Source organism: Toxorhynchites rutilus, chromosome 3, assembly GCF_029784135.1.
Source record: "Toxorhynchites rutilus septentrionalis strain SRP chromosome 3, ASM2978413v1, whole genome shotgun sequence".
Taxonomy (NCBI): domain Eukaryota; kingdom Metazoa; phylum Arthropoda; class Insecta; order Diptera; family Culicidae; genus Toxorhynchites; species Toxorhynchites rutilus.
The window spans coordinates 178,610,241-178,623,577 of NC_073746.1; the positions used below are offsets into that span (position 1 = coordinate 178,610,241).

At 36.9% G+C, this 13,337-nt stretch overlaps 1 protein-coding gene and 1 pseudogene across 5 annotated transcripts in view; one reads left to right on the plus strand and one right to left on the minus strand.

Moving 5' to 3' along the window:
• The window catches only part of LOC129775399 (dual oxidase maturation factor 1), a 217,456-nt gene that overhangs the window by 64,337 nt on the left and 139,782 nt on the right, over positions 1-13,337 (minus strand). For all 5 annotated transcript variants that reach the window (XM_055780113.1, XM_055780112.1, XM_055780115.1 and 2 more), the window contains 3 exons: positions 6,313-6,370; positions 5,891-6,245; positions 5,594-5,805 (listed from right to left, as the gene is read on the minus strand). In XM_055780113.1, the coding sequence (XP_055636088.1) occupies positions 5,594-5,805; positions 5,891-6,245; positions 6,313-6,370 (625 nt within the window). The remainder of the gene's footprint in view (positions 1-5,593; positions 5,806-5,890; positions 6,246-6,312; positions 6,371-13,337) is intronic.
• On the plus strand, positions 7,913-7,994 carry LOC129781014 (U4 spliceosomal RNA; annotated as a pseudogene).

The following is a 13,337-nucleotide window of genomic DNA, read 5'->3' on the forward strand; positions in this document are numbered from 1 at the left end:
AATATATAGTGTAGGACAGGGATGGCCAAACGGTAGTCCGTGGTCTACCGGTCGCCCGCGTAGGGATTCCTAGGCTCCGCCAGCTGGTCTAGGATAGTGTCAACCCCCAAACGCAATGGATTAAATAAATAATCCCACCATTTGCCGTAAATATTTTTGGTTTTTATGCTAATCTTAATAAAACATTTCAGTTGTAAGAGTAGATTTTTCTTCATTAAACTTTCCGTTCTAATATTTTCTTTTAGATTGTTAGTTATTGAATATCCAGTAATTCGACCATAACTTGTAATAACGCAAGAAAAAAAATGTCACTAGGAACAATTTCAACAAAGTTTTCTCCAGGAATATAACTTATTAAATGACCAATTGAAAATGCTGGAAGCATTCGGCGTAAGGTTTCGAAAATCAATAAAAACTAAATTTTTGGAGAAGACCTTTGAAGACTGCGAATGCGAGTTTTAATGCATTATTGTTATTTTTATTTTGAACTATGATAAGTAATGTGAATTGATTGTGTAGATTTTTTTTCATGAAATATAGCCATGAATAGAGCAACAGTGATGAATGAGAAATGAAATTTTTTTCTAAAATTAACCCTTTCCCGTACAACATCAAGTCTCACTCGTGGTGTACTTGCATAACATAGGGCGTTAGAAAGCTCAGCAGAGTAGTGAAATCACTTGATGTGTGGCGTTTTAAATAATACGGGAAGGAGTTAAACATTAGCCTCTATTATGTAGTTCTAGGTGAACAGAACTTTGCTGGTTAGCTCTATTTTGCTGTTATATATACAATCGAGAGAAAGTTGTCGGCGTAATTTTTCGAATTGTTTGGTTTGCTTGTTTCATTTCTGATGTTTTGCTTTGGGAAACATTTTGGCAACGTTTCAAAATATGAAATTCGTCGACGTTCGAGAAATAACTCGATTCGATAAGATTCTATCGATTTTCAAAATACGAAAGTTTGTTCGGTGTGATAGTTATAGGGTTCGATCGAATTTACATAATAGGGTCCAAGTTTTTCAACAAACTTTTCTCCAGGAATATCATAGAGGATCCTTATACCTCTAGGTAATTGAGGGATACACTAATTATCTTGGGGGTGCTCCCTTGGCCGAGTGGTTAGCGTCATAACTAACATGCCGGGTGTTCGGGTTCGATTCCCGTTCTTGTCGGGGGAATTTTTCTTCAAAGAAATTTCCTCTGAATTGCACTGTGATCACGCGTATTCTAGAGCTTGCCACTCAGAATGCATTCAAGGCGTGTTATTTGGCATAGAAATCTCAACTAAGTACTAATAAAAATGACGCAAGTAATACTACGTTGAGACGGCGAAGTTCCTCTAGGAACGTTAGTGCCATTGAAGAAGAAGAAGAAGAAGAAGAAGAAGAAGAAGAAGAACTAATCATCTTGAGTGAATTTTTATGGAGAATAAATGATTTTTATGTTCATAAATGACAACTTCCTTAAAAAAAATCAACGATATTGATTGATGAGACTTTACAGAAAATAAAATATTACTTATAAATTATTTAGTAACCGAAAGTTATTGTTATTTTATAGAATAATTTATCACTGAATATTTATTAGTATGACCTATATTTTTCCTTTAAATAACACGTTGAGCCCCGTGTCGGTCTCTAGGGGCCGATGTTGAATTTTTTGGTAGGAAAGTGCTAACTGACTGGCAGTTACAAAATAAGAAAATAAAAATACATACGGTTTGTTTTCAGATGTTTTACAGAATCTGATTACATACTAGTCAAATTTCTGACTATTTTCTATTCATGCAATAAGTATCTTTGGGAGCTGGGACCGACACTGATATTGTGCAAACGCTCTTGATGCAGGTTGAACGGAAAGTGCAGAAATAAAAATTCGGGGCTCAACGTGTTAACCCTCTCACAGACAGACCAAATTTTGTTTTGAGGAGCCTGAATTAAAAGACTATTGAAACTGAATGAAGTTGAAGAAAAACTATTTTCTGGAGTATTTTTTATTCAATTAAAATTTTTGCAATTTCAAATAAATACAAATAACGCCTATAAATACACAATATCAACATTACAGAGACATGCACAGCCTGTGATACCGTGCGCGAGTATACGGGTTATGATTTCACGCACGAGTACAGGAGTTCATAAGTTCTTAATAGGGTTTAGATCTGGTAAACAAGCTGACCAGTCCAGAATCTGAAGCTCCTAGATTGAATTGAAATGAATTAATACCAAATCATCCAATTATCGCATTGTTTTTGATGCAAAAACAGCAGTAAATGATTCTAAAGTACTTCGTTGCACTTCTGACTATTCATTCGTGTTGATGGGAAGCTATCTAAACCAGACCTTTTTGAGAAAATTCTCCCCTAACCTTAAAATCCAATCTCCAAAGCTGCTGGTCCAAAAACTAATGTGGAAGCTAATCCCACGGGTTTAACTATTTCAGGAGAATTTCTTCATACTGGAAGGACTCACGGATCGTGTCATGTAGTTTCTCAACTCGTAACTTTGCAGGCAGCAGTTTGATGGTTTGAGGAAAATATTTTCAAAAGCAGTCAGAAGTACAATAAAGTACTTCAGAATCATTCACCCGTGCTCAGCATCAAAAACACCGTGGAAATTGGGTAATTTGGCATCAATTCATAAAATCCGGAAAGTCACGGCATGGTTTAATGAATAGGAGCTTCATATTTTGGACTGGTCAGTTTGTTTACCAGATCAAAATCTTATCAAGAACTCATGAGGAGTGATCGTACGAAAAGTAAATGCAGATTACAAGCAGTATGAGTAATTTGAAGAGCTTAAACGAGCGGTATCCTCTGCTGAGATACACACTACAACATGGCGCAGTTTGGTCGAAACCACCCTAAATAGGTTATTTGAGCTGATTGAGAGTTTGAGATGACCTACAAATTAGAAACTTATTTTAATTCATGGGAAATGGACGTTAATTTCGTACAGAAGTGAGAGTTTTTCCATCTGGTTCTATGGTTATGAAACACTGGAATTGCAGTGTTTTCAATGTTACGCACCTGGACACAACAATAAAGTTGAAATGAACAGTCTTATACTTCAATTCAACCAACTTCTTACATATCTCTGGAAACTCAAAAAAAAATAAGAGAGGTTCTATAGTTATGTGCAAGTAGTGTATATGCTGAGTTTTGGAAATTCGCCCAGAAAGTTTATATGCATCATTTGATTATCCCTTCAATAAAAGAATAAAATTAAAACTAAACCCAGTTTATAGAATCAGGCAAACAAACATTACATTATACATAATCTTCCAAATTCATAAATGTAAAGGAAGAGTTTATCATTCAATCATAAGTGTGGACTTCCAATAGTGCTCCGATTAACTTAACCCTTTGCGGTTATTTGCGGAATCATAATAAAAACTTTATTCAACAAACAAACAACGCTTCAATTTAAATTCTAGTGTATTTGTATTGGTAACTATCATACACTGCATGATTTTCATATGTGTGTTTTTGTATTTTTCAAGTGTCAATTTTCTATAAGACCAGTTACGTTTTTCGTTGTTTTTAATTAGTTTGATTAATAAATCTGGAAAATGACGAAAGCATAGCTGCTCACGAATAGAGAAAAAGGGCGGGATTCTGTGCAACCGGAAAGCTCAAGATAGCTTTCACATCATTTAAGGATTACATACATGTTCTGAAATCCTCTCTCCTACCGTTTTTGCGTGGATATCGTCACAAAAAATCCACATCCCAGCAAAATAATGCTACTATTCATACTATTCATACCAGCAAGGAAAGTAAGCAATGGATGAGGGACCAAAAACTTAATTTTTTGGACTGACTGGTTCACTCTCCAGACTTGAATCCTGTTGAAAATCTGAGGAGGATCCTTGTACGCAGAATCTACACTGAAGAAAAGCGGTACACAACGATTGAAGAGCTCAAGGTCGCAATTTTGGAAAAATGGAAACATATCGAGAAATCCGTTCAGTAAAAATTGGTAAATAGTATGCCAACACGAATTTTCCAGGTTATTAACCCAAAATAGTCTACTTCCAGTCGTCTGCGAAAATGATACTCTACAATTCATTTTCGACGAAATTGCTCTACTCGGTTTTAATCAAATAAACCACGTAAAAACAGTCAAAATACATATCTAGACCTTTTATTCACAAATATGACCGAAGACTTCTGTGTGTATAAATCCTCTGGAAAAACGAGACTTTCCACACAGCAATAGAATACTCAATTTTTACGCAAAAAAATCAAGTGCCTGCCGACTGTGAGTATGTAGAAGTGTCGGAATACAATAAGACTAATTTCGAAGCAATTAAATGTATTCTACGTACAATAGATTGGGAACATATGCTTAATAATGAAGGAAATGTCAACCAATCTGTACAAAATTTTCACGAATTTCTGAATAACATAATGTCAGAATTCGTCCCGAAGAAAAGAAGACATAGAACTCGCGAAGACAAATATCCTCAGTGGTTCAATCCACAAATAAAGAATTTAAAAAATCAAAAACAAAGAGCACACAAAAAGTATAAACTAACAGAACCGGATGAAAATTTATTTAGTTACCACCTTATTTGTCAAAAACTGAATTCGGCCATAAATATCGCATATGAGGAATATAATCGGAAGGTCGAATCTGAAGTCAAATCCTGTCCGAAGAACTTTTTCAATTACGTGAAGTCTAAACAATAATATTCCATCACGTATGCATCTTGACGAGAATATGAGTAACACTTCGAAAGAAATATGTAATCTTTTTGGCATTTTTTTTTAGGAAGTCTATACCACATTCTCCGAGCAAAACCGTGACCGAAAGTACTTTTAATTTCTACCGGAATTTCCCAACGACATATCTATGAACAATATCATACATCAGGAAATATATAAAACACTAAAAAATCAGGCTCGAAGTCTGACATCCGTTATTACCGTGGCATTGCTATTATCTGTTGCATTCCTAAATTATTTGAATCAATTATTAATGAAAAAATCTTTCAACAAGTAAAACGTCGAATTACATCATTGCGACAAGATTGACATCACAATGAATAGAAAACAAATTAAAAAACATGTGCCGTGGAAATAACAATTAGTATATAAGAAAACATTGTAATAACATATGTATGTAGTCTACATTTGATTGACGAAATAAAAAAAAATGGCAACGTTGGCAATTATTAACATATAAATCAGGCAATAGTTTTAATTTTTTCATTGATACTACAATGAGTTTTGAAATGGTCTTATAGAAACTTGACAGCTAAAATGATCATATTTAAGCACAATAAATAAACAAACAATTCTTTTGAACGATATTGACGTTAAATATACTTTACTCTAAGCATTCTACACTGTATGAATGTATCATGTTGAAATTCTAACTGTTTGTGTTGCACCGAAATATAATCAGGGTGGTCTTATAGAGGTTGGACAGAGTGTAGTTTACATTTTTTCTAAGCGAATTTAAATATCTAATGAATTTTTTCACGAATGTATACGAAGTTTCTATGATAATCGGAAAGGTAATAGGTAACTTCAAGGGAAAATAATTTCTACCGCACGGAGTTGAATAAAACGAATGGTACATTACCTGCGATAAGTACAAGCCAGAAGCACCAGCCCAGCCGGAAGGTGACGCGGCTTCCCTCTATGAATATGGTTAGCGGTCGTTTCGGTAGCATCAAACTATAGCCGATGCTGGCCCCGATCAAAAGAGCTCCGGTCAGTGTCATTGTGTACGCTCCATATCGGGGGACTGCCACCAGCAGCAAATTCATTAGCAACCACGAGGCGAATGATGCCCTATGAAGAAAATAAAAGGAACAGATTGAAATTGTGGATAACCACTAATTCATGTGATCAGATTGGCAGCCTGTCCAGAACTTGCCATAGTAGGATGCTAGCGTAGTATCCAGCGGCTCGGTATTGGCCTCCCCAGGCGAACCCCTCCTGGCCCAGGCTGAAATATTCCGCCACGGTCAGAATTGGGTACGGTAATCCCCGCTGCAGGGCATTCTTGTACGAATTGCCCATATCATTAGCTTGATCCCAGCTAAATCGTTCGTTGAAATCGATATCCGGTGGAGTCCAGTTTCCAACGGGAAGTGCCGCCAGGGTAATATTGATGTGCATCAGACCGATGTGAGCACCTAATTTGGCTGGGAGCTTTTCGCGGGAGAACGCTTTGTATGGTGCGACGATGGTCGATTGGGCCACATGCCAAGCTGAACCAAGGCGAGATACTATGAAGCGCGAAAATGAAAATTGTTGCGTTAGTAAAAAAACTATTATGGAAAGAAAGATACTCACTTAAAATGACTAGTCCTACAAATAAGCTAAGCGTTACTGTTGTAAAGGTAGTGAATTTCTGGAAAAGAGATATCGATTATTATCTTATATTTTAATAAAAAAATGAAAAGTTTGAACTAAACATATATACATATATAAGTAATAATAATTCGTATTGATTGGCCCGCTTTACGGTTTCCCCAACACAGACTTCAAAACCAAGCAGCGAAATCGACATTGCAAATACACGAAAGTAGGGGGACTTTTGTTCCCACCGAAATGTGTTTCCCTAGCACAGACTTCTAATCCAGGGAGCGTGAGGAAGTGGCATTGCGAATACATGCAAGTCGGGGACATTTTTGTTCCGACTAAAATATGTTTCCTCAACACAGGCTTCAGAATCAAGGTGTCTAGGGAAATTGGGATTGCAAATTCATGCAGGTCGGGAGTATTTTTGTTCCGACTGGAATCTGTTTACCTATAAAGACTTCTAAACCAAGGTGACTGGGGAAATCGGCATTGCAAATGCATGCAAACTGTGAGTACTTTTGTACTCGCTTACCTTTGTGCAGACTAGAGTGCGTTTCCCTAACACGGTCTCACAACGCAAATATATTGAATTCAATTAAATTCGGAAATTGTTTCTTTCAATCAAAAATTTAATCAATACAAACAAATGATTACTAAGCTAAGGTAGTCCCACGTCAACCTTGCGGTTATATCATAGATATAACCCACCCATTTTGTAAATTGGAATGTTTCTCTAACACAGACTTCGAAACCATGGAGCCAAGGGAAATCGGCATTGCAAAATAGATACAAGCAGCGGGTACTTCTGTGCTCGCTTCCGTTTCTGCAAATCGGAATGTTTCCCTAACACAGACTTCTAAACCATGGAGCCTGAGGAAACTGGTACTGCAAATTAGATACAAGCAGCGGGTACTTTTGTACTCGTTTGCGTTTTTGCAAATTGGAATGTTTCTTTAAGGCGGCTCGCACACCATAGCAATAATGAACTAGCAAGCTGCAATACGCAATATGCAACAGACAACACGCTTTGTTGGGCTTCGCATACCGAAGCAATAAAAACGCCTGACATTATACAAACAATCTTCTTAATGAACGAAACTTGTCAAATCATGGGCGATAAGTTGCTTTTCAACAGACACGTTGTTTTGCTAGCGATATATATTGCTCTACAAAGGCGATAGCGATATCGTATTGCGTCGGTGTGCGAGATCAACAAAAATTCAATGGAAAAACTCATTGGCGATAATATTGCTTATTGCATGTTAATAGTTGCTGGTTGCCTATTGCTCGGGTGTGCGAGCCGCCTAACACAGATTTCAAAACCATGGAGCCTAGGGAAACTGGCATTGCAAAACATATGCAATTTGTGGGTACTTTTGTACTCGCTTGCGTTTCTGCAAATCGGAATGTATCCCTAACACGGATTCCAAAACCATGGAGCGTTGGCATTGCAAATGAGATGCAGCGGCGATATCGTACCCAATGATAACCACAACCATAATGCATGAATTGGCCTAAATTGGGATTTTTTGCAATTGAATTCGTAAATTGTTTCATTCATTCACTAGTTTAATCAATACATACAAAAGATAGCTCTATGCAACGGCGATATCGTACTCAATAAGGAACATCCGAGGGGCGATTATTGCTATTTAAAAAACCCAAATGATTACTAAGCAACGGCAGTCCTACGTCAACCTTGCGGTTATATCATAGGTATAACCTATCCATAATTTTTTTTTCGCAAACATATCTCACTTCTTGACTAGGCGAACCTAGCCAGAATATCTGCATGCTCGTGCCTTTTTTGTTCTGACCGAGGAATTATAGGACAATCGCGCAGGTGCTAAGGAAGACCGACTTCTGGATGCAGGACAATTTCTTCCACACTTTCAACACCTTTAACGCTTCCAGAAGAGTCTTCGGGGCAATTCCAGTTCCAGAGAGAACGACTGGAATAATTCTTGGGACCTCTCTTAGCCCCCACAATTATTTGGGTTCCACGGCCAATGGTCGGTACAGGCGAACTTCGATATAACGTCACTCGATATAACGTACATTTTACCTCGATATAACATACACATTGTGTGTAAAAATATCGTTTCGGAATAGGCACTGAGAGTTTGATTTCATTCTCTCAGGTTCAACAAAGGTTGTTGGTTAGTTGGATATTCTCGAAATTCAATTAGAGCATTGTAAATCTAAAAAAACAATCTATATATGTATTGTGCATTGTGAATAAGCTGATTTTAGTCGCATGACTGAAAACATAGCCCATAATCAGGACTTTCACATGAAATTTTCATTTTTGCATTACATGCTCTGCAACATGGCTTGAACACTTGTGCTGAAGAATAAAGGTGCAAGCTGTCATTTTATCTATACCATACCATACCATATTTACCATACAAATGAAGCATAAATTACCGCATAACTCAAGAACTAATCCAGCAAACGGGACCAAATTCGGCATGTTGAGGTTTTATGAGGCAAGAAACATTGTGAAAGTGTTTCAACATTCCTCCCACTTCTCTCAATGGGGGTTGCCATAAAAATGAATCACAAATTTCTCTATAACTCGAGAAACATGTTGCTTGACTACGCATTAAGTTGTGAGCTTGCCGTGTACTGTGTCCGTGGTTCATTGTAGGTAGTATAATGTTATTTTTTTTTTGACGTAGAACTACGTCTTTCAGGAAGGGTGCCAAATCAGAAAACAGGTCACGTTTCTATGAAATAAAGTTAACACATAACCAAAAAATTGCAATAGGTTTGTGTACCTGTCTACTACCTTATTGTTTTTAAGATTGATTGGAATATTGAAATCTCCAAGAATTAGAAACGGTTTTGATGGAGTTGCAGTTGATAACCAACCTTCTAAAATATTTTGAAATTCATTGTAGTCAAACGAAGGAGGGCGATAAACACCAGCAACTGTATGAAGTTGACCTTTAAGTTTTAGTTCTAAGTGGATATAGTGCAAGCCGTCAACTGTTTGAGTATCTATCAATTTGTTTTCAAATGAACTATTTACAAAAACTGCTAATCCATCAGAAGGATTATCACGGCACGAGAAGAAAAGCGCGATAGCCAGGAATATTGTAAATGTGACTATTCTCTTTCTTTATCCAGGTCTTACCAATAACAATTACGTCGATATCAAGTCTACATTCATCTACAAAATAAATTCTCTAGGTTGTAGCTATAATAACCTGTAAATAAGCTGTACCAAAACCTTGACTAAACTTGTCAAAATGAAGAGGGATCAATGTCCATGGATGACGTATAGACTTTGGAAGTTGATACAAATCAAGAATAATAATCTCGAAAAGGTGAAGAACAGTCCCAATGATGTACGCGCCAGGGATATGTTAACTAATGAATTCAAAAAAGTAACACATATGAAGAAACAATGTAAAAAGGAGTACTATGAAACTATTCTCAGTGGTTCTAATCATTCCAATGTATGGAAAAAGTTAAACGTAATCTTTGGTCGCTCTAAGTCTGGTGAGCTAATTGAATTAAAAGTTGATGATAGAACTGTTAATTCAAATTATGAAATTGCAGAAGTATTTAATAATTATTTCTCTAGTATTGGTAACAATTTGGCTAGTAAATTAACAGTGAAAAATTTCGACTATTTAACACAAGTAAAAAGTGTTAGAAGCCGTCCGATTGATATAGGAGTTCCTCAAGGAAGCAACATAGGTCCTCTACCCTTCTTGTTTTTTATTAATGATCTTGGCAATTTAACGCTTCACAGAATACCAAAACTTTTCGCCGACGATTCGGCGTTATTCTATCCGCGTTCTGATATTCAAACCATTGTAGCGGACATGGAATCAGATCTAGCGAAACTCATAGAATATTTCAGCGGTAATCATTTAACCATGAATCTTACTAAAACAAAGTATACGGTCTTCCACTCGCCGCGAAAAAAAAATTACTCTACACCGTGATCCATATGTGGGAATATTGTCGATTAAAAAACTCACCTTTGTCAAATACTTAGGATTGTATCTAGATTCTGCCCTTTCCTGGGATACTCACATTAAACATGTCTAGAGTAAAGTTGCAAGTTTATGTGGCCTCATGAGAAGAGTACACTGTTTCATACCAAAAAAAGCATTGTTAAAGTTTTATTTCGCATGCATCCATTCCATTCTCCAATACTTAATTGTAGTCTGGGGTCATGTTGCCAACTCAAAATTTAAAAAAATTCAAACGCTGCAACACAGATGTGTGAAAGTAGTTTTCAACCTTCCTCACTTATATCCGACAGCTGCGCTTTACACCACTATACAAAATAGAATTATTCCAATTTCAGGCCTGTGTGATATCCAAAGTATTATGTTTGTTCACAACACTTTACATAACCGTAATTTTCACCATAATATCACATTCCCCACTCGAATAAACCTTTTGAATAAGAGAAATGCAAATGACCTAATGAGAAGCAGAGCTTATACGAAATTGGGGCTTACACGCATAAAGAGTTACGGTCCATTGAAGTTCAACATGCTTCCCAATGACCTGAAAGCAATTAGCAATAAAAATATTGACGTGGGACTACGTCTAACCGGAATATATGGAGGGTAAAATGAAAACCTAAACACAGAACATGCAGGAAAAAATGAGTCCACTACCAGGGGGCTCTCTATACGAGCTTTCTGGTGTCGGGGTTAGTGGAGGGTTTTCAAAAAAATAAAAGTTTGGTGAGCGTGTTATCTCACAAAATGGCCCAGTCAATTGACCGCCTCGGTCATATAATTTGACGCCGTTAGACTATTTCCCATGGGGCTACGTCAAGTCTATGGTCTATGCCATCAGGCCAGCGACGATTGATGAACTTCGTACGAATATCGAACGAGGAATTGCAGCAGTATCGGTCGATTTATGCTTGAAAACCGTCGAAAATTAGGTTTAGCGTCTGGAATTCTGCAAACGTGCCCGTGCTGACCATGAAAAAGAAATCGAGTTCCATACATAATGGCATGAATAAAGAATTTCATTGATATCCAAAACCGTTTTTGTTTTATTTAAAAAAAACTATTGTAGCACTCTTATTGTAAAACCCGATACAAGTTACCGAGTTTGTATCCTACTCTGAAGTTATATTCGAACGACTCTCATTATATACTGTCTCTCATCGGGGTGTGCGATTTTGAGATTAGTGAACTCGTTCACAATGTGATAAATAAAAGTAACAGTCACCATAACATAATACTAAACAATCGATCGTGAGTTCAAAACTCAGGGCCCTCTTTTTGTTGTTACAGAATAACTACGTCCACGCAACAATCATCAGCGATGGAGATCGATCCCCGGTCGAAATAAGATCGATTCATCCATACAACTGCTCTGCTCTGCAAGACACATCGGGCTGCTGTTCTATAAATAACTCAACAATGATCAATCAACTGTCTCCACTGTCCGGTGGTATAACTTGGATAATGGAAAAACAGAAAGAATACTCTTACGTCTAAATGGCTACTGTGTGAATGTACCATATGCAATGGTATAGAAGGAATATTGGAAAATGGCACCTGTGTAATGTCCTAATTATAGATATGATAACCATGTGACATGTACACGATTAAAATTCGGCTCTGTTACAGCTAAAAAAGCCAATGAGCCTAAAATAAATAAAATAAATGGGATGAAAAAATTGTAAGGGGTTGTATCTAGGACACGACCGCATATTTTCAACGTAGAACTACGCAATTATATTATTCAATCCACTTGTTTACCACTTCGTATATTATTTTAGAATGCATAGAAATTTTTGTAATAGATTATGTTCTTCGTTACAAACTTTCTTTTACGTTTGATATGATGTCTAGGACTACCAATATATTTGAAAATTACTTAAACGATCATAGTATTTTACATTTCCCTCTGAAACTCAACACCAAAAATCGGGGCATGTATTTTCAAAGCGGATTTCCTCAGGCACATTAATTTTGAAGTCCGTGTTAGGGAAAAACAGCTCAGCGGGAAAAAAATATCCCCGACTTGCATGTTTTGACGAAGCGGATTCCCCCAGGCACAGAGATTTTGAAGTCCATGGTAGGGAAACACAGCTCGGTGGGAACAAAAATACCCCCGACTTGCATGTATATTTGCAAAGTGGATTTCCACAGGTACATCGATTTAGAAGTCTGTGTTGGGGAAACCGTAAATCGAGCCAATCGAAACATGGCAGTTAGGGCGTTTAGATAACGCTTGACATTTTACAGTTGTTCAATTGTTCATCTAATGAAAAATAACAGTTTATTAATTTTGATAGACGCCCAGAAATATTTCCTATCACTTGATGCAAACATTTTTCCGATCTATTAAGGAATGTTCGAGTTATAAGCATCTGAAATACGGGTAGGGTGAACACACAAATCGGCAGAACAAATGTATGGGAAAAAAGGAAGTTCTTCCAGTTTTGATGAATTTATGCCGTTTAGAGATTAGCGAATTGTAATGTATAGCATATCAAACAAATCTTAGAGAATTTCCGATTCGATTGGTATTCAAATCATGAGAATTCGTTCACAGTGAAAATAGTTAATAACGTTAACTTTATTTCATAGAAACGTGACCTGTTTTCTGATTTGGCACCCTTCCTGAAAGACGTAGTTCTACGTCAAAAAAAAAAAATAACATTATACTACCTACAATGAACCACGGACACAGTACACGGCAAGCTCACAACTTAATGCGTAGTCAAGCAACATGTTGCTCGAGTTATATAGAAATTTGTGATTCATTTTTATGGCAACCCCCATTGAGAGAAGTGGGAGGAGTGTTGAACCACTTTAGCAATGTTTCTTGCCTCATAAAACCTCAACATGCCGACTTTGGTTCCGTTTGCTTGATTAGTTCTTGAGTTAGGCGGAAATTTATGCTTCATTTGTATGGTAAATATGGTATGGTATGGAATGACAGCTTGCACCTTTATTCTTCAGCACAAGTGTTCAAGCCATGTTGCAGAGCATGTAAGCATGCAAAAATGAAAATTTCAT